The sequence below is a fragment of the Drosophila suzukii genome, chromosome 3 (assembly GCF_043229965.1).
Source record: "Drosophila suzukii chromosome 3, CBGP_Dsuzu_IsoJpt1.0, whole genome shotgun sequence".
NCBI lineage: Eukaryota > Metazoa > Arthropoda > Insecta > Diptera > Drosophilidae > Drosophila > Drosophila suzukii.
This window is the reverse complement of record NC_092082.1, coordinates 23313191-23336867: the sequence shown is the minus strand read 5'-3', so window position 1 is coordinate 23336867 and position 23677 is coordinate 23313191. Positions and strand designations below refer to the sequence as shown.

Here is a 23677-nt window from a genome sequence, read left to right as displayed (position 1 = left end):
GTTTTATTCGGGCCTCTGGAGGCCTCTGTGTGTGTGATAAGAATCGCTGATCGGTGGAGGCAGTGCGATCGTAAAGGTGTAGCAACCGCGTGACAAAACCGCTGGGAGGTGCTCCAAGTCCAACGCCCCCTCAAGGGCAAATCGGTGATCAACGACCCTGACAACGATCAGTGATCATGCCCGACCAGGTACGAGCGATCTTCAACGATTATTTCATAGTCTAAACATATGTTCTATTGTTAAAAGTAGGAAAAGTAGTTTTTAAAAGGTTCACGTTGGTATTGATCTATCAGCTGGTGTATATTAAATGGTTGAAACTTAAGCGGATATTTATTAGTTTCAATGAAATGTAGGCTGTACAGGTTATACAAATTTGGGTTGACTACGAGATTAAATACCCCTTTCCCGAACAACAAATATTATCAAAACAATCCAAACATTCTATTTGTCAACACGAAAATTCCGTAGTAATAAACACCTCCGTAATGCGATTTTATCATTAACAAAGCTGTGCTGAAATTGGTCAACTTAATAGGTATAGCGGATCGCTCAATTATGGCTCAATGAAATGTGTTTACCCGAAGCTTATCTAAGGTAAACATTTGCATTTGCCTTTTTCGCTTTTCCGATTACATGTTCTTAACGAGAAGGGGCTAGGTGATGTAAACAACAGCTGTAGCCGTAAACAAAAAGCAATATAATACAACGCGAAAATATTGTTGTTTTGTAAAAGAGAACAACAAGCAAACGTGACCGAAATCATTTTGATTATACAGAAAAACAAATCGGGACAGCCCTGAAATTTTATGCGACTCGACTTCCTGAAAGGGGGCGTGTCAAAAACATATCTATAGTGGAAAGCAAAAATAAGCTCTCGTAAACAGTAAAAGAAGTAAACAAGAAGAGCAACTGAATTGGACTTCGGAACCAATGAGGCGATTTGCCTACTCAGCGAAATGATTATAAAAACACAAATATTATTGAGGGAGCGGGGTAGTCAACATGATTATTATAAATCACAGCCAGCACGAAATGAGGCGATATTTATGCAGTGAAAAGGGGAAATTAACAAATTTCGACTGAATTTGTTTGTTCATACGTCTATATTAATACTTTCTTGTAAGGCACGAAATCAGCGCCTAGCAACATCAAAAATTGAGCGATTACGATCGGAATAGGGAACTCAAGACCTTGACCGGAGAGCTTTGTTTTTGAAGCCAAAAAGCTCGAAACGTTCTTGTCTTATCAAATGTTCAAATGTGCGATGTAAACAAACAACGAGGAAAACGACAATCCCCAACCGACGCAAACCGGTTCCCCATAGAGAGATATGTGGTCGTACTACCGGAGAGAGCTTTCAGCTGATGCCATATACCCATTCAGCATCGGTGGACGAGAAGTCGTGACGAGGGCCCGGCTACGACTACGCCCCACAAAACGGACAGAAAAGAGACTCACGTGTGTAACAACATCGCCGCCGACAGCTCACACGACCAACACGTTTCTCGGCGGAGCAAATAGCCTCGTGGCACAGTGGATACGGTCTGTGGTCTGGGGTCTGGTGCCTGGGGTCTCCAATGTGCTCCGGTCCCAGTGAGTTGCTCTTGTTGTCATCTGCGCTCTGGCGAGCTTTTGGATTGCGTGTTTCGCCGAACAACGCAAACTACTACAGCGCGTTTTATGGGGACTATTAGCAAGATACCCTTATAAAGGGGGTATGCGCATATGAAGACTATCCTCACGTAACTCAGGAGTGTTTTAGGTTGGAGGTGTGAATTTTGGTATTCAGACAGGTCTTGTTATTTTGAAACATATTACGGTGCAGGATTGCAATAAAACTAATTTTGAGCAAGAAAATAATGTTTCCTCTCTAGTATACCGCTTTTAAAATGGTTCTGTTTTAATTAACATCGTTTAATAATTTTTAATAAAGTTACTAAGGATCTCAAAGATTCGAGTAATCCAAGTTTTGTGATCGGTATCTTTTATGGATTTATTATTCCAAATAATTTTACTTGCTCATAAACAGTTAAACGAATCAAAGATTTATACCTTGCCTATGATTCCCTGACTTATCAGCCATCTGCTTTACTCCCCCGTCCTGGTTCTTTCCTATCGAGGGCATTGCTAATTCGATTAATCTTCATGTTTTCTGTATTATCTGGTGTGTTTCTCCGTTTTCTGTTTTTGTTTCGCCGCTGCCCGTCGGCGTAGAGGCCAACAACATTTCGAAAAAGCCCAAGCCGCAACTGTACCGCCGGACTGAAAACCAAAACAAATCGCCAAGTCGTCGGATACGACTACGTCTCTCACACAAAGAAAACGAGCAGTGGCGAAAAGCTCTGCCACTCGGTTTCGATAAAAAGAAATCGCTTAAATTGCGCGCACAACAAAAGCGCCCGAAACAGTTGCGACTGCAACGTCAATTTGTGACGACGGACCGTCCACAGCGTCCTAGTTCCCCTCCAAAGGATTCAAGCTTAACACAAGCAAATAATACCAAACCAACCAAAAACCCAAGTACAAAATGCTTGCCTAGCTACAGAAACTGAAACATTGCGCATACGCCGCATAGTGCAAACCATTAACTGTGATACAAGTTGAATTTTCTTGATTTTCGTTGGTCCTCGCACCAAAGCAACCTACAACTACCTAACTTATTGTGCTATCCCCAAACAAAGAAGCCGAAACAGAAGCAAAATGTCGGTGCCAATGCTGCTGACACCCATGGAACCCCAGACCCCGGAGGATCATATGCAAAATGTAATTACCCAAATAACGTACAGACTACCGGAAGCGTTTGTAAACGGCTTTAGAGATATTTCCGACTGTAGATATAGTGCAGGTGTTTGAGCTTTGACTTTTTGGGGTGTCTGAAGGTCGATGCTGTTGTCATCGGACATTTGCATGTCTCTTGCGCGTTTTGTACATATATGCAATTTTAGTGGGTATACACAAATCTATTTGAGAGAGGGGCACGAGGCAAATTGGTAGAATATATAACGATGGAAGTACGTACTAGGGTGGGGAAATAATTGCCTAGTTGGGTAATATTCAAATGGTTCCAGCAGACCTACCTCGGGGATTGTTATACCTAAAAGAGGTATACACATGCCATTTTTTGTTATTAACTCTATGGTATATAAAATGATGTATGTATTTATGTCAAGTTGAGAACGAGCTTAAGTCCCCTCTCTCAAGTATTTTAACATATTGACGTCATCTCCCCCTCCAATCGTTTCCAAGTAAAATATACCACTCGTGTTATATTTTATTTCGTGTGAGCTCTACAAACTGAATGCCACATGTTGCAAAAGGTTTCGCCTCACGTGACTCAGTCACTCGGTTGCCAAGTTTCGAGTGAGGTTAAGCTTTCGAGAGAGACCCCAGCTCAAGTGGCCCATGTCTGATTAGATGTAGATTTTAGCTTATTAATTTTTCAAGAGCCTGCAATAAAATACGAGGCTGATATATGGTTTCTGATATTGAGCTGACTGATAACAAGTTCACCTGAAATACTAGCCACGAAACACATGGACGAGCTTTTTGGCTCTACTATAAATAAAACGCACGCGAAGAAGTGAGTTCAAGTAAAAACGCCCCAAGCGTGCGAAAGCTTTTTGAGTCTAAAATTTCCCAAAACAAAAAACATATGGTATAATATGCGGAGAGGTATTGGGAGCGGGAAAAAGAGCGCCTGCGTTGAGAACACGTGAAAAGGTGTTTAGAAATCGAGGCAAAATTAGCATAGAGTTGAGAAATCAAAAGTAGAAAACGAATTCCACAATATCAAAATCAGATTGAAAACATTCCGATGTTTCAATGCGTTACTGCGGGCTTTTCTCCCCCTCAAAAAGTCACAAGGCTATGATAATTGTGCCAAGAAAGTAAAATCGCTAGGAAATCGCGCGAAAAACGCACCGGCTGACGCAATTAGGGCAAAAATAAAAATGCGGAAAACTATATGCTAGACAGCCCACTACAATGGATTCTAGATCGCAGAGTTCTTAAAAATTCACTAGAACACGCGACTTTTGCCGCCCCCGTTGCTGTTGAAATGTTGCCAAGGCGGAGGAAGTACCAGCCTATAGACAGATCTGAACGGTCGGTCGGTTAGGTGGGTGGTTCCTTCTCCACCTCTGATAGTAAATCTAGGCGGCTCGGTAAAAAAATTCTGTGCGGGCACAGCAAGTGCTGGTTTAATCGAGTTTTGGTTGATTTATGGGTCCGCTCTACTTGCATAGACTCTGCCCATTGCGATCGTGTTTAGCGCCCAGTTGTCAGGGGCTTGTCGGCAGGTGTAGGGCAATCGGCACCGGTTGCATCACCGATCCTACGACATGGCAGCCGCCCCAGAAACCGCAGAGGCGACAAAAACCGCCACTGCCGGCAAAACCGCCTCAATTGCGCTCGCTTCCGTGGGGATTACGCGCGTTTCGCTCAAAGGTAAACCGCTCTATTTGGAACGATTTGAAGCGCGTGCTTCCATGTACGTAAGTTTTGCAGACGAAAAGGAATGCTTCATTTTGCAAAACACATTTGTTGCTTCGATTTCTTGTTTTACAAGGAGGTACATTTAAAAATTCTTAGTGCTAAATACCAACTACACACAAAAACGTACATGTACTATATAATAGTTAAATGGGCTTACGTCAACGAATTGCCAGTTTGAGACATGACACACAACTTAATATCTTATGGGTGGTTTTATTATTAAATAGTTATATATTTAACCCTTACAATTATATAGTGGGTAGTTATAGTTATTTGCTTTTCTTAAAAAAGGGACTTTTCATGAGTACAACTAGTTAACTTTAATAGTTACCTACGTAAATCAAAAGTATCCATAACTCATTGAAGTCATTAAAATGTTCTTATAAGTCAATATGGACTTTGTGTTACTTTGTAGTTAAAAGTAAAAAGCGAAAACTATAAATTTTATTTGAAATCCAATAACAAAGTAAAATATAAATGTAAAAGTACACGTACATGGCTATAATTGAATGAATCCACAAAAACATTTTTTTGAGCTGATAGGATTCACACAAATTATTTGCTTTATATATAGTACTTTCTGGGGGTTAATTATTTGACAATTGGTTTCGCAAATAGAATTTTGATTACAGGCAGGCTAAGCAAAAAACAAAATAAATCAAATCTCTGGACGTCAGATCAGGGAGCAAGCAAACTAAGCGGTTCGAATATATTGTTTTTTAATAGCTGATCTGCTGATAATCGGCGGCCTGATCTTTAGTCGAGCCCCAGTACAACACGTGATCTTGTTTGCGCCTCTGAAAGTCACGAGCGGTTCGGGAGCGACTAAAGACGCGTGCTTATCGCGCGAACATGTTTTCGATTCTAATTTGAGAAATCTGGGATCCGGGGGGCGGGGCGGAAAGGGGGCTAGGGAGCAGAGGCACCAGACAGTCGACGCCCCGCCTAGAGAAACTTTATCAGGGAGAAACGGAATCCGCAAGGGGTCAGCGACTAATCTCGCTCGCACAGCAGGAAAGTTGCGACTACTTAATAGCGGGCTCCGCGGCTCGATCGACTTTCAGTAGGCGCCCGTTCTCCATTCCAAGCCGATGGCCATGTCTCGTACTGTACTAATCCTGGCTGTTGCCCTGTCCTTGCAGTGTGCCGCCTTCGTGGACGGAGCCTCGATCTCCTATGGAACCGGAAACGAGCTGGAATCGGGATCCGGATCCTCCGCCGCCTGTAAGCCCACTCTGCGGGAGTTCAATGTGCGTCTGGAGGCTCCTCTGGCCGCCGAGGAGCGGCTTGGCCTCACCGGCGATGTAAAGGCCCTCGGCGAGTGGCAGCTGTCCAGGAGTGTGGCTCTGGAATCCCTGGACGACCTCAACTGGCAGGCCACGGTGCCCCTTCAGTCCTGCCGCCAGCTGGAATATCGCTACTTCGTCTACGTGGAGGATCTATCTGGCTACAAGCAGATCCGTCGATGGGAAACCCACTTCAAGCCGAGGTCTCTGGGACCCTGCTCGGAGCTCCAGTGCAGCCAGTTGGACGTTTTCGGCATCACCTCGGACAACTCCGATCTGAAACCGCAGGTGCATCGAGGCTGGCTGAACCACGAGGCGATCCTGCAGCTCAAGTTCAACGGAGAGAAGATGTTCCAGGTGCACGACATCGAGACCTTTGACCCCCAGCACGTGCAGCTGAAGATTGTGCCCGTGGAGCAGACCGCTGGCCTCCATGTGGAGTACTCCAAACAGGAGTACGGCAGGAGCCAGCTGGAGCAGCAGCCCACCTTCGGGGTGCCCTACACCAAGGGGGACATTGTCATCTTCCACATCACTATGCCGCTGGAGAGGATGATGGAGCAGCACTTCCGTCTGGAGTGCTACAGCATGGCCAACGAACTCCTTGGTAGCGCCGGTCTGGGCACTGCCGAGTTGACTGGCAGCGAGGGACTGCTGCACTTGCCGATCAAATCGGCCAAGGATGCGGATGATACCCTGGCCAGGCTGAGGCTGCCATATGTGGCGGTGCATCCTTACCGCTACTCGCCGCTGGACTTTAAGAACACCTATGCCCACTACTGGCCCAAGAGCTGGCCCAACTTGGATGTGGGTCATCGTGGAAACGGCAAGAGTTACATTGCAAATGCTCCTGCGGAGAGGGAGAACACCATCGCCTCGTTCCTGAGTGCCCACGAACACCACGCAGACATGATCGAGTTGGATGTCCACTTGACTGCTGACGGAGTGCCTGTAATATACCACGATTTCGGACTCCGAACTGCTCCGCCCGGCAAGCAGATCAGCCGACCAGATCAATTGGAGTACGTGCTCATCAAGGACATCAACTACGAGCTGCTGAAGAGGCTGCGTATCTTCTCTGTGATCGCGGGCCAGGTGAGGGAGTATCCCTCGCACAATGCCGAACCAAGGAGCGAGCACCGCATCTTCCCAACGCTGGTGGAGGTCCTGGAGCAGCTGCCCAAATCCCTAGGCATCGATGTGGAGATCAAGTGGCCACAGCGTCGCCAAGGCGGCGGGTCGGAGGCTGAGCAAACCATCGACAAGAACTTCTTCGCCGACAAGGTACTCCACCAGGTGATCCAAAAGGGCTGCGGCAGACCCATAATCTTCTCCAGCTTCGATGCCGACATGTGCACGATGCTGAGGTTCAAGCAGAACATCTTCCCCGTGATGTTCCTCACGCAGGGAGAGACCAAGAAGTGGCAGCCGTTCCAGGATCTGCGCACACGTAACTTCATGGCGGCCGTGAATAATGCTCAGGCCTTCGAGCTGGCTGGCACAGCTCCACACGCCGAGGACTTCCTGGGCGAAAATGCTCCGGATATGCTGCAAAAGGCCAAGGACCTGGGCCAAATAGCCGTGATCTGGGGCGACGATTGCAACTCCAAGGAGCGCGTGCAGTATTTCACCCGGATCGGGGCCACCGCCACGTGCTACGATCGCAGTGATCTCTTCATGCCGGAGGGCAAGCAGGAAGCCTTCTTCAAGTCGCCATCACTGATGGCCGAGTTCGCAGCCCAGTGCCGGAACTAAAGAAATAGGGTACTAAAGTGAAACGGGAGGGTATATCTAAGCAGTGGTTAATCATTAGGCTTTTTAGTTAGCTTGTATATTTATTTAAACACTAACTGGGAAAGAGAAATGTGAGAAGCTTTAAAGTGGTTGGGTAATTTGCAGTTTCTCGTTGCCCAACGGAAACAACGAAACGGAGACCCATAAATAAATCGTCTCTACACACGTTAAGCCATCATTTGGCATAATTACACATGCAAAATAGGAATTCCCCAAAATTAAGTAGCACCGCAAAAGACAATGGGAAGAAAGCGAAGCAGAGTTGAGAATTATAAAAATACATACACCTACATTACCTGCTAAATATCTATATAAATCTATCTTTACCTCAATGCAAAACATGCAAAAAAAGAAATTGCTAATAATTAATTTAATCGTAACAACAAGAATACCTACTATTACAATCTAAAGGGGAATATACATGTATTCAATGTGTTGATGGAACATCGACAGATCTTTTTGTGACTTTTGCAAAAATCTATTTGATATAAATTAGAGAAATATTTTTTTAACTGTTGTACAATTAATTTAAAACGTTTATGTATTTTTAAAATGTCCGGTTTGTAGAAAACTGTTTGTTTAAATGTTTTAAATTTGAGTAAATTATTTGTTTAAGATTTAAAGTAGTGGCACTTGTCTAAAAATACAGATAAAGCAAATATATTTAAAGAAGTCGCTTACAGCTTTCCAACTCAAAGATAAAGCAATACTATATTTTTATCAATATTATAAATCCGTTAAACGATCAACACAAAACAAAACCAAAAGTGATTGATAAAGTCGTTTGTAAATAAAATCACCACAAATATTTTCATAATATTTTAAACAGTAACTCAGTCGAAAGATGTGTTTTAATCTGGTGTCAGACAAATGAAAAAGAAATTCCCTGCTCCACAGCAAAAACCTGTAAGCCGCATGTAAAAATTCGATCCGCTTACATTTGATGGCCCCGTGACGAATGTAAAAGCAGCCATGAAAATGCTGGGCCCGAAACACGACCCATAAACGGAAAACGGGGAGTGGGCCATAAAAAGGTTTGGCCCTCGTGCTGGAAGCCAGGCCTGAAGTCCGTTCGGTTTATGGTCAATTAGAGAGCGCCTCATTTGCATCGGTCTTGGCATGGCCAAATGCGAATGCCTCCTCGGTGTGGGCCTGGTTTCATTGATGCTGGCCAGCTCCCTCGACGCCACTTGGACTTGGAGGTGTTTATACAAGGAATTCCCAGTGGACGTTGAAAAGGTGGGAAAGCGCGGGCGATGATCTTGAAATTCAAAAGACCAAAGGCCACCTATAATCGAGACTTGATTTGAAATTTCTAGATCAAGGGCGGCTGGTATGTTTATGGGACCAATCCAGAGAGAATAAAAGTGTGCTACTTTGAAGATCGTAAGTGAATCTATTATGTTTATTGTGTATTTATTTGAAATTTATAACAGTTTATTATTTATTATTGACTTAGTAAAAAAGATTACATTGTGATTGTAAATATCTCAAAATATTTTTTATTTTAACACCTTATCATCAGTGGATCTCTATTGGACAAGGATCACCCAAACGGACTATGATAACTATGCGGTGGAACTCCACTGTTCCCTTCCCTGGATGCGGCACCAAATGGCCATCTACACCCGGCAGGCGATACCCAATGAAAAGACTCTCGAAGATATCGAATCGTACCTGAAATCGGTCCAGCTGACCATCAAAAACTTTACCCTAATCCGGCAGAAAAAGAACTGTCGGTCACAGAAGCCTCCGATTATGCAGCGCTGGCATTTGTCCCGATACCTTTACATGGATTATAATCCGGTTTACGTCAAGCCCTTGGTGGAGAACGAAAACATCTGAGCCAGTCATTGTATCGCATCTCTCCTCTCCAACCGCCAACTTTCTTTGGCCACAAATTTACATATGCCAAATTTGGTACAAATATGCCAATGTCCGACCAACGAATATCTTAAAACAAAGAACGAACATTAAATAAGACCGAAACAGAGATGCTCTGTGCAATAAAAATGATTGAGTGGTACATAAGTTATGAGTAACTTTAATAGGCTAGATATTATCCAGCACGGCAGTGATCCATAAAATAATTTATTCAGTGAAAGGTTGCACTTAAATTCCTCAATTTGCCGATAATATCTCCATCATGTTTTAATTAGCCCTACTTTTATCTGCTCACGCTGTCATCGCTGGCCAGTGGTCACCATCCATGCCCATCAACTCAATTAGTGAGCCGCTGACTTATTAGTCAGAGTTTCTTCCATCGCAGCTGATTTGGATTCGGATTCGTATTCGTGTTCGGAATCCGATTCAGATTCATATTCAGATTCCGATTCCCAGGCCAACTCCAATTTGGACGGAAACAAAACCACGATGAGCTCCAAGAAATTCTTTCATTCGGTTGTTTGTCATCGTCGGGTCAAGTTGCGTCCGCATCCGACCCAAGTCGGTTCCATCGTCTTAGTTTTTGGTTTCGTCTCGGATCTAACGCCATATGTCGATTTATTTTGGCCGAAAGAGAAAACTCGTTTCGGTGGCGCGAAGATGGTGATCTTGCTGTGTGGAATGAGGAAAAATGTATCGATCTCGCGAGTGGTTGAATGTGTTAAAATCAATTAGCATACCCCCTGGGCTGCTGCTGTTGCTGTTGCAGCTTCTGCCGTGGTGCGTGGCCCTTGTGAATCAATCGTCTCCGTCTGTTTTCGGGCCCGAGAAGCTGAAGGCCTTTAAGATCTTCGACGATGAGCAGCCCAGCCAGATCTCGGGGCGCAGCTTCCTCTGTGTGCCGCTTTTTCGGGTCTTCAGACTGGAGCTGGGCCACAACATTCGTCTGGCCCCCGACGAGTATGTGGCTGTCACTGGGGATCATCCGTCCCTGGGCTACTGGCAGCTCGAGAAGGCCCTGCCCCTCAAGGCGCAGGATAAATCGCGATCCAAGTGGTACCTCCGGGTGTGGATCTGCGCCAGTCAGAGGTTCTACTACCGGTACGTGATCTACTCGAAGAATGGCCAGGGCAAGCGAGTCTTGAGGAGCTGGGAGGGTCAGAGGGTGGCCAGAATGCTGCAGACCTACGAGATCTATCGCTCCCCGGGCCTGGACATTTTCGGAGAGGCCTATCCCGCCTCCGTGGGCGGGGGCTTCTACCTGGAACGCGGTTGGTTGCAGTACGAGTACGTCATAGAGCTGAAGTTCGTCTGGCAGGACCACCTGGTTATATCTGGGATGGCGAGTGCTGCCAAGTACCGCCTGATTCTGACACCGCTGAATGTGATAGATGACACACGCATTGAGGTCTCCCGGTTTGCCTACAATCAGTCGTCTTTCAGAGCCCAAAACCAACGGGGAGTGCGCTACAGTCAAGGCTCCATTGTAGTCTTCCGCATCTATCAGCCCTTGGACACCTACAATGCCCTTCGCTTGTCCATATATCAGGGAGCTAGGGATATCCAGTTGTCTGTGGGGGAGGCTTACATATTTCCGGATCAGATCAAGGGAAGTCGTGGCATATTACAGCTCCCCGTCTTTGCGAGTCTACAAAATATCGCCATAGGAGACTTGACTCTGCCCTACTTGGTGATACAACCCATGCCAAAAGTGGAGGCTGGAAACCTGAGGGCGAGTTTCCATCACTACTGGCCGGATAATTGGCCCACTTTGGATGTCGGATATCGTGGCTTAGGAGCCAGTTACTTCCAATCCTCAACCAGCCTTACGGAAAACACCATCGAGAGTTTTCTGGCCGTGCAGAAGGCCAAGGGAGACATGGTCCAGTTAGATGTGCAGCTGACCAAGGACTACGTTCCCATTGTCTGGCATGGTTTCGGATTTTATACCTCCGACAGAGATGGACCTATAAGGGATCGATTCGACTTGAGATTCGTACTGATCAGGGAACTAAACTACTCCGAGCTGAAGGCCAGTCGGGTGTTTATCCTGAAACGTTGGACCGTCCAGGAGTACACCCATCTCAATGTAAAGGATGTGAATCAACATCACAGAATTTTCCCCAAACTCTCAGAGGTTTTCGAGGCACTACCCAAAACATTGGGTCTGTTGGTGGAGATTAAGTGGCCTCAAATTATGGCTTCGGGTGTGCAGGAATCCTCGCAAAGCCTGAATAAAAACACCTATGTGGATAGGATCTTACAGACCTCAGTTCACTATGGATGTGGACGTCCCCTAATCTTCGCCAGCTTTGATGCCGATATATGCACTATGATCAGACTCAAGCAGCATGTCTTCCCTGTGATCCTGATGAGTATTGGGAGGTCGCACATCTGGGATGCGTATATGGATCTGAGGGCCCAGAGTTTCCAGCAGGCCATCAACTTTGCTCAGTCCGCAGAGATTCTGGGAACCGCTCTGCATGTGGAGAACTTCCAGAGCAAGCATCAGTTGGTCAATTCGGCCTTGGATCTGGAACAAGTACTCTTCTTGTGGGGCAACGATCTCCAGGACATCCATCTTCTGGAACAGTTTCGAGCCTTGGATGTAACTGGTCTTATTTACGACCAGATGGATCGAGTTGGTCCGACCAGCTGGAAGCGGTCCGCCTTTTTTCGGGCTCCTCAACTTATGGAAGTATTCGGAGCTCAGTGCGTGACCAGTGGAAATTCAACAAGCATTCCGGGAATAAAGCCAGCCAAACCAACGATATGGCCCAAGCTGAGATAGTGTGAGGGTAAGAATAGGAAAATGTAATTTATAAGTTGTAGGAAAATAATGGTAGAGCCATTTTGGAGATCGAATAAGAAAATCACGAGGATAAAATAGCTAAAATTTTCAATATGAGGGTGTTCCTTTCAATATATCCCAATATACTTGACATACAAGCAGGAAAGTTAAGGAAATATATGATGAACTAACTTAGTTATGTTACTAGCCAAATGGGGGTAAAACACTCAATAATAAAATAGCCAAATTTAGCAATTATGAAATGTTAAATTTAGTTAGTTAAATGAAAATAGGAACGATTTTAATTTAGTTTTCAAAACCATTATTTTGTTAGCTAGGTAAATATCTTTGAAATTTGTAGTTTACATTTATAACAATAGTTTACTATTAAAAAATCTTTACAAAATACTTTATTTAAATAAGAAATGTATTTTATAAGATGTATAATAGAATGAGTATTTCCCAAAATGTATGTCATAAAGGAACAGCCGTTGTATTCTGTCTTTGCTGTACCCTTTTATAAGGACCCTTTTCATTTCGTTTTAAGTAAAATAGAAAATTATTCAGTCTTAGAAATAAAACCAATGAATATATAATAGTTTAGTAGATAGAAATAAAACTCTGCTGCAGCAGAACAGAAACCGATCTCACAATAAAGAATTTGTAGAAAATGTAAAATTTTATTAAATGGATTTATTTATACAAGCTTTGCTGACATCGCGCACCAGGTAGTCGTACTCCTCCCCCTCGCACAAAATCTGAGCTCACACACACACGGACAATCCATCAATCAATCAATCAATCAAGTCGGAAGTGAGCCCCCTTATTGAGTGGAGCAGTTGGCATCGGTGTAGAGGTCCATGTAGTCGTCGGAGACACAGGCGCTGCCAATGGGCATCGGCTGGCAGACCCCCTGGACCTTGCTGACCACCTCCACGTGGCAGGAGCGGTGTCCGTGGGCGGAGAGCTTGTGGAACCCGCCGGTGGGATGCTTCAGGATGAGCTGCGGCTTGTGGCCAGAGCGGTGCTTGGTGGGCGGCGTGGGGTCGTCGAAGGTCAGCCAGTCGGGGGGCATCGAGTGCTGGGGCCTGGCGGCGGCCTGTTCCCCGGCCATGTCCTGCTCCACCTCCAGGGGCAGGTCCACGCCGTCTACGCCGTCGTCCAGGTCGATGGGGAAGCCGACTTTGGACTTCGCCTCATTTTCAGCGGCCAGCAACTGGGGACTGAGCACCAGGGCGTTGGCAATCAGCAGGGTGGTGGCGCAGTGGAGCAGCAGATGCAGTGGGGCCATTCTACCAACCGAGTCCGGAACTCCGAGTACTTTTCCTTGCACTGGCCGTGCATGAATGTGGCTGTCCCTGCAATTCGGGCTGGCTTTTATAGCTCCCCGGGCGGACAGTCAATGACCGAGCGGTTGAAATTGAAAAGAAGCCACTCAAGGAGGAAGCATCTATCGACCAGCATCCAGCGTCCGGCATCCGGCATCCGGATCCCAATCCTCGGGAACCTCCACCCACGCGGACACAAAGGGCGTAATTAATTATAGTCGAGTATACGCCACGTAAGCCGCAATGACAAGGACGCCCTGCGGTGCTTCCTCCCTGGGAGCCGAGAAAATTGGAAATCTATTCCCATTTCGATTGCGTTCATCCTCCTCCTCGGTCTCGATTCTATTCGGTGCGGTTTGGGCGCCGCCTTCCTTTTGTATTTCCGGCAATTATTTTCGACGATGTGACAATATTGCCGACAATCGGGATTCACAGGCTCCGCTGGGGAGGGGGACTCCCAGTTTTGTGGTGGTGAGGGGCCCTTTACGACTTCATAAGCATCTCGTTCAATTGAATTCAAATGCAGTTGCCTTGTACCCGCAGAAGAAGGCACACACACACACACACACAGAAAATCAACGACAACATTTAGCGGAAGTGAAGCTGACGCCATTTTTAAAATGGCTCATACGTGTGCGACGTGTTTATGGCAGATTTTTTGGATAAATGACAGACAGCAGCTGCCTAGCAAGCCAAGTCAATAACAACAGCTAGGCCAGGGATTTTCCAGAAAAACGAATTCAGCTCAGCCCGTGATTGGCTATGTGACTTCCCGTGATTTCGCCACGTGACTACTTTAAGTCTTTAAATCAGGTTTATTGAATTTAAATCAATTTAACGGCTAATAAACTCATTTTATATTAAACCCAGTGGGGATTACTGAACGATTAAGAGTGTCATCGAATGCCATTTTCCATTCAATTTTAATTTCCAATATCATTTCAAGTGCCTCTTCAAGTATTCCCCCTGCAATTCCAGTCACCATTCAGATCATCTCTAATGGAGACAGAGACAGAGCTGTGGCGGCACGCAGGATGAATAGCCAAGGATAAGGGGCCCGGGCTAGACAATGCCGCCAGGACTCGCTGAATCATTAAATTGTACGCCAACCAGCGGCATTCCCCTCCAGGCAGATACTAAAATATGGGCCAAAGTGGCACGTGAAATTAATTTAAATGCTCTGATTGTGGATGAATGACATTTGTTGTCGCCGACTGCTGCTTAGCTTGTTAGCAATTCAATTCGGTCGTAATAGATGGCTGTTGGGCCCAGGCAGCCTAAGCAGCCTAAGCGGCCTAACCCTACCGCGGTTCACCTCAATTTCCCGGCGAAGGAGAGCTAATTAAACGCCCTCGCCTGTGCCGAAGCCGAACTCGATGCCTGTGCCTTTGCCCAGCTAATTAGGGCAGCTGTCACAGATGAAGCCCAAGTGCCAGGACGAGAGCCCAGTGAAGGCAGTGCAAATAATTCAATTAAATTGCTTACGAACAGGAGCCTCAACAACAACGTTGGGGGATAGGACAACCGCAGGCAGCCAGGGAAGCCGAGGCATTTCCACAAACCGCCGTGTCGACCAAAGCCAAAGACGGCTAATGCTAATACCCCTTTGGAAAAACAACCGCAAAGCCAAAATGCCAAGTTAAAAGTGACAGAGACAGGGGGCTATGATAATTCAGGAATAGTTAACTAGGGCTTTAGTGTAGGTGTCGTATATGGGGACACAATAGCATTACTATAAGCAATTACCTGAAAAAATGTGTTGCGTCTCACTAAAGCCAAATAATTACGAAAACATATTTCGGAGGGAAGTTGCACTTTACAAAATTAAAAACATTCCAGTAAATTTAAAATTATTTTTTAATTCAGTTTAATTTCAAGAGATTTTGAAGCTGAATAACTAGGTTTAAAACCCCGAGCAGGATTTAATGCAAATACCCTAAATTATTCCAATTGAATTGAGCCGTAAAAAGCGTGAAAATATATAAAACAACTTTTACAAAGTCATAGATGAAATTGCATTTGATTTTATTTAAAAATGCGAAAGGAAATTGAACAGGAAATTGAATTTGTACACAGTTTTATTGCATTTAAGTCAAAAGTTGATTGAAGCTGCATGAGAAGCGAGTGAAAAAATGTGCGTTCTCATTTGTTGTGTGAAAATTCTAAAAGGGCTGTGAAAATTTATATAGACTAAGCCAAAAAAAACCACCCATCTATTTTAAATACGGATGTTGATACTAGTTATTTGATTAAATAACTGCCAATTTCATGAATGCACTGTTTTTAAATAAATAATTAAATTAGTTTTTACGGCATTCATTTCATTACAGAAAATGGCAATGTAATTAAGAGATTACGGAAATGTAATTAGCTACATGACGGTTTCACCGCGGAACCAATGTTCAATTGTTTAATGAAATTAAAATGGTAATTATGTTTGGAATTATAATTAATTAATCCATCGTACTGAAAGTCAATTAAAATTTAACTATAATAAAATCAACGCCAGGCTCCTAGTGATTATAGGACAACCTGCATTCGTCAAGCAGGTCTAAATTAGCTAGCTTTAATGTCTCATTCCGGAGAAAGGTCATTAAGTTTATGGGCGACCCTTAACCAACTCGGCTGCCTCTCAACGCCTTTTGCCGGCTACAAAGTGCAAGAACCGTGTGACAAAATTGCCGGCAGTCTGAACCCCCTGAAACAAGTAAACCGAGGCCAACTGCAAACAGCCATTTGTTCGCCAGCGACTTGATGTGGCCATATACCTTCTGGATGGGTTTTGGGCTAGGTCCCTTGCGTCTGCTCGCTCAATTTAATCTTTGACGCGCCAGAAATGATGGAGCACGGCGAACTTTTTGGCGCCGTCAACGTTTTAATTTGCATTAAAACGCGACGCGACTGGAGTTGGCAAAACTCGCCCGAGCAACTATTAAACTAAACTTACAACACGGCTGGGTTATAAGTTTTTCGCTTTCGCGCTCCGTGAGCTTGCATACAAATGGGCCTCGAAATCGCCGGAGGCAGCCCCAAGGATTTCGCAGGATCTCCTCCCTTAAGGCTTTAATAATGCCCGCTTTTGGCCACAAACCAGTGGGGGGGAGGGACAACTATGTGGCCGAGGGTCCAACAAGTTGTCGGCTTAGCGTGTGGGCCGTTTTGTCTGCCCAGCGGGACTCATAAATTGTGGGATGGGGCCTAGCCTCCTTGAAGTATGGCCGATCGGACGAATGATTTATGCCAATGACGGATCGGTAGAAGGCGAAACTCTGATGCTTGAAAGCCTATAATGCTACCTGCTGTCACTTTGTAAAGTTTTGGCAGCCGTAAAAGGTATATACTTAATATTTTATATATATAATGATATATACAGTTTACAGTGTACTTTGATGAAATGTGTTATAGGTGACCTCAACTACCATCCCAACCAAAAAAATTAATTAAATTAAAAATGAACTTTTTAAAATTTGCTTACTCCTTTTCACTTTTATCAAAAATTGAACGAAGTTGGGAAGGGTAAAAAGATTTGTTCTACAACAAAATTCTTACTGGAATGTATGTCGTTTGAGTAATTTTTAAGGGAACTTTGCGACCGTGGCCCAAGATCTAAATGATTTCGAACACACTTTTAGTACTCTTTGATCTACAATTGTGATGGGAAAAGAACAGGATTTGAAGTTCATATAAGCATTGCAATACACTTGAAATTGTATTATTAAATCATAAATCAGAAAAACCAATTCAGCTTTACAAGAATATATACATATAATCACAAAAGTCTTGGTTTAATATAATATCCCTGTTTAAAGATTTTTGATAAAAATAAAATGGTAAATGAAACTATTTTGGTTAAAATTCGTTTTTCTGTTTGCATTCTGCTACCGAAATCCGAAAATGTATCTTTTAACTTGAACTCAAGAGGCATCAGATTGGTTTTCCATCTGCGTAGATTACCCACTGAGCAGATGGCCGGTCCTCTGTTTTTCCAGCAGCGCGATGCAGTTGCAAGGAGCTTTTAATTTGTGCGATGCTTCGCCGAAGTGAAGGCCGAGGGCAGAAGCAGCTGGCCCACTCACATGCCCCGTGCCACATGGCGCACATGGTGCAGAAGAACACGCCGGCAGCTCTCCTGGAGTCCCGGCCACTTGCGCGTGTGTTTGATGTGGACTGCACTGCCACAGACTGTTTAAAAATTAATACGACTGAAATCCACCATTCTCGCGCCAGTTAAACAGCGGGGTCAGGGGTCGGGAAATGGAAACGGAAAATGGGAAAAAGCAGCAGACGGAGATGCATTGCAATGAGCTTGGGAGTCCACAGGCCCTCATCTTTCCGTGCTCGCCCTTTCATTCGCAGCTCGAAGTCCGCCTCCAAGATCAAAGGCACACAGTAAGCGGCAAAAAAGAACAGAGAATAAAAGTTTTTAATACTTTTGGCCAAAAACGAGGAGTGCGCGACGAACTCTGGGCGCCATAAACTTGGACTTGTCCCAGAAGGGGCTCAAGTGTTCTTGCCACATTCAGAAAAAAGAAGTGTGAAAGTGTGAATATAAATCTACGGGTTCTGTTCTCTATAGTAAGCCTACGGGTAACTATTCTCTAGCACAACTTAAATTTATTTTATTTGAACATGCTTGTAGTATTTTGTTAAATGAGCATTAAAACCTTTAAAGAGTATCCATAATGAATGAGTCAGATGTTTAGTCTAATGAATCTTTCTTTACATTTAATAGTTTCATATTGCAGAGCGAAAATTATTAACATTTTCTTGAAATAAACTCACCCTTTAAAAGTGTATTTCTTCCAGTGCAATATCGTACTTAAGCCCGAAAGCGGAGCGGATGAATTTATATGCAGCAAGCGCTGTAATAATTTCCCTCCCAATTTTGCATAATGGGAAAGAGGTCGCTACTAAGCTGGAATACTAGTATCCTCAGCCCGAGTTCAGCCGCTTGATTACATTTGGGTTGCCTACCATTAAACGGTTCACACTTTCCCTTGTTAAACAGCAAATTGAGTTGTAGCCATGAAATTTTTATTTGAAGCCCATTAAACTGAAGGCGGCAGACAGGTGTAAGCCAAAACCCAAAAGCAACCCAAGTCAAAGCCAGCAAGTCAAATTAAAGAAGAAGCCATGAACTTAAAGCTGCAGTTCATTTAGACGTGCGGAGAGAATTGAAACCACTTAAATGGGACCCAAAAAACCGGTAGAAAGGAGAGGAACTTAATTACTGATAGGTTATTCCAGCTCTCTTTGAAAGCAAATCCAGTTTCTACTGCAATCTGCAACTTTAAGCCTTGATTAAAGTAAGCCATTTTCTATGGCAGCATAGAGAAATCCTACTCCAATTTGTTCAGGGATGATCAGCAAATGAAGCAGTATAAAATTGGTAGTTTAAGGATTTACCTAATAATTGTAATTGGAATTCGATCCTTTGTTTCCATATTCAATTAATTCGGTCTTGACCTTTAATTTTTATGCCCCCATTATATTACGTAAAATGCTATAATTTTGCTGTCGCAATTAAGCATTAATTTTTTTAACTATAGAAAAATCCCTTCGGCCGAGTGTGACAGTTTTACCGCCAATTAATTGAGCTCATTCATTTGCTTTTCATCGTTTGGCATAAATTAATATAAATTTGCATATATTGCGCGTGATTTACAATCAGCTTAATTTCGCATGAGTCAGGAATTGGAGGGGGAATCCCTATAAACCTGATCTCCCTTCGGGTAAATAAAACACCACAATTGAAATGCGCAACTGGCAGGAGTAATTCATAAATATTTGTTTTGGTTTCTCGCTGTTTTTTATTATTATTTGTGTCCGTTTTCTGCACGGATTGCATTTACGCTGCAATCAATTTGTGCTGCACGTGACTTTTGAACTCGTCTGATGTTGCTGCTGCTGTCGCGATGTTGCTGCTGTGATGTTGCTGCTGCGGCAGCTGCATGTGGCAGGCCATAGATATTGGCAATCGCACTCCAAGCCTCTTAAGCCTGATGGAGGGATTTATTTTTTAATGATTTTTCTTCCCGCCCTCGCCTTGCCGCTCGCTGTTCATTTTCCGGCTGGCGAAAGAAGTTTATACTCGGTTTATTTTTTAATTTGTGTGCTGGTCAAAAGTTTTTCAATTTAAAATTTCTCAAACGCCTGCCGACTGAGTCCCTGATATTTAATATACAAAATGCTCGGCACACCTGTTCCCAGAACCGACCCTCCAATGCGGGTGGAAAGTAAAAAATAAAAAATAAAGGCGGCGGGCATTCAATAATTAAGTTGACGCCAGGCATAAAACTTTATTCCTCGGTCTTCTTGGGCCCAACTTTGCAAATTTGTGGGTTCTGATGATTTGAAAGTTGATAGCGGGAGAGTGGTTAGGTTTTCGGTTGCGACCGGGTGAGTCGGGAAACATTTTTCATTTCACTCGGGGCCCAACATGTTTTTCTGTTTGCCCAACACTTCAACTTTTTTGAGCTACCTCAACTTTGCTTCCTGCACTTCAAAGTTGCCTTTTTTGTGGCCGACATGGCAATGAGTAGTTGTAACTCCTCGAGGTGAAGGGTTCAGGGTTTGGGGATCCCCCTGCCACTTGGCAGATGAATCAACAACGGGTTTTATGACTGTTGCCGATGTTAGTTTCTGGCGCCTCGAGGTGTAAGTAGATGTTAAGTGCTTGCTGATCTCAGATTCTGTTTGTGGAATAAACTTTTTACCATCCACTGAGCTCCGTTGCAGATTGATTAATGATGGGTCATGCTTGGCTGGAGATTGTTTACGCCAAGTTCATTAACTTTTTGTGGAAAGTGAAGTGCTGTCTTTTTCTCAGAATTTAAGCTAGTGCATAGCCCTAATTGTGGGATATTAACTAGCATTTTAAACGTCTTCTTGGGACTTAAAGTAACTTTTATTGCCGCATGTTTGCACTCAAAATGCAATTAAGTTCGCCCAGGCATTCAACAAGCTGCAATAGTATCTGCAAGTCATTGGAAATTCCGGCGCTGAGCTTGCCCTTAATCATTCATTGCATTCAATATTTGATTTGGCCCTCCTTGGGCATCCCCACCAGCTTTGTGTTGTCCTCGGCAGATCAAGTGTTTGCCAACCTAATGATAACGACATTTATGTCCGCACACTTGTTGGAATTTGTCCTTGTCGTGACCGAAGGTCCTGTAGCCCCAGGCCACCCAGCCACGCCCCTAATCCATTGCCGATGTGCTGATAAGTACATAGATATACCTATATGTTGTTCTTTTGTTCTATGCGTATATCTTAATATTTATTTTTCTACATGTTTGCCTGCACACACGCGACGGAAGTTCAAGGGGCGAACGCACACAGTCTCACAGGCCATCGCACACACAGCCACACCCCTAGCCACACACACACCCCTACCCACACACGGACACTCTCCTATTGAAACAATTGAAACGTGACACGCATTGAAAACGGCTGGGGGACAACGCTGCGTATGAGTGATTTTATGTTGGATAAAGCTTATGGCGCATGTTTCAACTTTGAACCCAGCACTTAATTTTTTATTAAACACAATAATCTGATGCCAGGGGAAAAACCCAAAAAGTAACCAAAGCTGAAGCTGAAGCTGAAAGAACCATGTCAACGAACTTGATTGACGAGGGTGATTTAATAAACGAAACGAGCAGTGCAAAAACACAAAAACGGACGGGAAAAGTAATACCATAACGAAATGTTCAACTGGACCCATATATTTGGTATACCCGATCCGCGTCCCTGGAGGGACATGAAAAACGTCGCAAATCTATGCACGCTCCTGGTCGCGGTGCCGCAAAAAGTGGCGGACGATGATGGCCACCGTCAACGCCAACGCTGGCGAACACAATCAAAGGGGTCCTGGCGGAAAGGGACCTTCCACGAGGAGTCAGTGGCCTGCTCCACGCAATTCTAGAGCACCCAAAACAAAAAACCCAGCAGAACAAATTGCCAGCTAAAGCGAGACAGGGCCAGAAGCAATGCACAATGAAAACGCTCGTAAAAGTCGAAACAAATGCAAACGGAAAAGGGGGAAACCGGGGGAGAGGGGAAAATGTAATCATGGACGGAGCAGAAGGGTTATATCCTTATAGTCGATACACAGTCAGAGACTCATAGGTCACCATTTTTAACTGTGATAGTAAAAATCCATTCGGGTTTTGTTAGGAAATTTAAAGAAAAGTACCAGAATGTTTAAGACAATTTTAAAATTATATTTTTAACCAAAGTGTACTTCGAATCAAATGTACTATTCAAACGACACGTACATCAATATTTTGATAAATTAATAAGTGCAGTCAAAGCCTATAGAATCAAGAACTTTAATATTTTTCTGCTTGTTAACTTCTTAACAAACGAAAAGATACACTCTGGATAAATAAGAATTTTTATAAAACCAGATCTTGCCTTTAATCTATTTAAAAACGACACATTTTTATCCTTAAGTGGCAGCTTGCAATTTATTTCTACGCCCATGACTGCAAGTGTTACAGTGTACAACAATGGTGAAACCGACTCGTTTTTAAATTGAATTCGACTTTTTGTTTCTTTTGGCTTAACACTTTTGATTTGGGTATTTTGCACTACAGCGAACCAGAGAGCAGCCATAAAGGGTTAATGTAATCAAATAGAAAAGATTTATGTGCATAATGCTCTCCCGAATATGCTTTTCACACCGTGATGTGGGTCAACGTGATAGATATGTATTTACATTTTTTATTTCCATAGAGTGTGATTAAGCGTCTTCAGGAGTCACTTGGCCCCAGAGATCGGCATAGAGATTACAAGGACATACAGGTTCAGTTTATGTGATTTTATGGGGCAAATGTGGCAAATATGTATAAATAGATTTATTTTAAAGACTTGCCATGTATATATCCATGTATATTTAATTTTGATTTACCTGCTACCAGCTCGTATACCTGAAACCAATTAAAATTTGATGGGCTCCTGGCAATTTTCAGCTCCCTCAAGTCACTTGCAGTATAAAATTTTAATTGAACCAAAGCCGAGACTTGATTAATTGACAAATGAAGAAACCATTTTGGGCCTCGACGTTTTAATGGCGGCCACAGGTGCGCCAACCCTCTCCGTCTTAACTCCCTACACCCTGAGCAAGTCTTTATGGGGCCTTTCTCAAATTAGCAGCCCGTCGAGGGAGCAGGTTAAGAGCATTAAAAACACTTTCGCTTTCATGTTATGCCTGAGTAATGCCCATAAATAAGCCAAGGGTCGAGTTGGCTGGAAGGCAGGTGCATTAATGTTCAGCTGGCATATCCTTACTACAAACAGCTGTCCATATCCCTCCGATTTCGGAAATTCTTCTGCGAATTTTGCTAACTTTCCCACTCGCACAGCCCTTGACTCAAAAGGCGAGCCCCAGTGCCGGAATTCGATTCGAATGCTGGGCAAACATCGGGCCGAACTATGGATTCAATGAATTTATTCATTAGTTCGCTTTGATATGCACTTCACTGACCCTCGGCAGGCCCACTGCACACCACTACACACCACGCTACACTAAGCAAACAAAGTTAAATGCTATTTGCCACCAGCGGCTGAGCATGTGCGTTCCGCAACGGCATCCTGCGCCCCTGAAATCCGCTGCACTTCCCCAACATGTTCTACGCCAGCTCAGATGTACTGAAAATAAAACTTAATATGGATAAAGATTGCTTATAAACAGGAAAACTTAGGGAATAAAATGTATTATTGCTAATAAGGGATACTAATATTTTCCAGGGTTTGATAAAGCTGACTTTAAGGATACAATTTATAAAAGAAATGGATCTAAACAGACAGAACTTTAATATTCAAAATTGGATACTATATACAAACAAAAAAGATCAGATGTAAAACAAAGGTTACATTATTTGAACAATAACACATTATAATATATATTATTATTTTTAGTACTTTTGATTTAGTTATTTTTCCCAGTGCTGTGGTATCGATAGATGTATGTGCCTGCCCGGGGGGCAAAGCACACATGAGTTGGAAACTTAAAGGCTTAGAGAGGTGTGCCAAACACACAGAGGCCCGCACATATCCCCGGGCTAATGCGATTTATTTTTATGGCCAATTTGCTT

General features: G+C 43.8%; 4 protein-coding genes and 1 long non-coding RNA gene across 7 annotated transcripts; 3 read left to right on the top strand and 2 right to left on the bottom strand.

Moving 5' to 3' along the window:
* The first annotated feature begins 45 nt into the window (after positions 1–45).
* Positions 46–8406, top strand: LOC108020732 (glycerophosphocholine phosphodiesterase GPCPD1). 3 transcript variants are annotated; one of them, XM_017089105.4, is made up of 2 exons: positions 46–188; positions 5637–8406. In XM_017089105.4, the coding sequence occupies exons 1-2, from the start codon at positions 177–179 to the stop codon at positions 7533–7535; spliced, it is 1911 nt and encodes a 636-aa protein (XP_016944594.4). In that variant the 5' UTR covers positions 46–176; the 3' UTR covers positions 7536–8406. The 3 variants fall into 3 exon arrangements, with proteins under 3 accessions (XP_016944594.4, XP_036672435.3, XP_036672434.3); XM_036816540.3 differs by lacking the exon at positions 46–188 and adding an exon at positions 2399–2763; XM_036816539.3 differs by lacking the exon at positions 46–188 and adding an exon at positions 4207–4446.
* On the bottom strand, positions 3254–3620 carry LOC139353060 (uncharacterized). Its single transcript, XR_011604188.1, has 2 exons — positions 3511–3620; positions 3254–3447 (listed from the first exon to the last, which is right to left on the bottom strand). It is a non-coding gene; the product is annotated as an uncharacterized lncRNA (long non-coding RNA).
* A 140-nt stretch (positions 8407–8546) lies between the features above and the next one.
* LOC108020708 (uncharacterized) lies at positions 8547–9605 on the top strand. Its single transcript, XM_036816541.3, has 3 exons — positions 8547–8813; positions 8894–8960; positions 9100–9605. Exons 1-3 carry the CDS (start codon positions 8694–8696, stop codon positions 9417–9419), a joined length of 507 nt encoding a protein of 168 aa, XP_036672436.3. The 5' UTR covers positions 8547–8693; the 3' UTR covers positions 9420–9605.
* Positions 9606–9744: 139 nt separating this feature from the next.
* On the top strand, positions 9745–12907 carry LOC118877320 (glycerophosphocholine phosphodiesterase GPCPD1). Its single transcript, XM_036815553.3, has one exon. The coding sequence runs from the start codon at positions 10150–10152 to the stop codon at positions 12247–12249; it is 2100 nt and encodes a 699-aa protein (XP_036671448.3). The 5' UTR covers positions 9745–10149; the 3' UTR covers positions 12250–12907.
* Positions 12908–12909: 2 nt separating this feature from the next.
* LOC118877520 (uncharacterized) lies at positions 12910–13607 on the bottom strand. Its single transcript, XM_036816554.3, has one exon. It carries the CDS (start codon positions 13538–13540, stop codon positions 13073–13075), a length of 468 nt encoding a protein of 155 aa, XP_036672449.2. The 5' UTR covers positions 13541–13607; the 3' UTR covers positions 12910–13072.
* Between the last annotated feature and the right edge of the window lie 10070 nt (positions 13608–23677).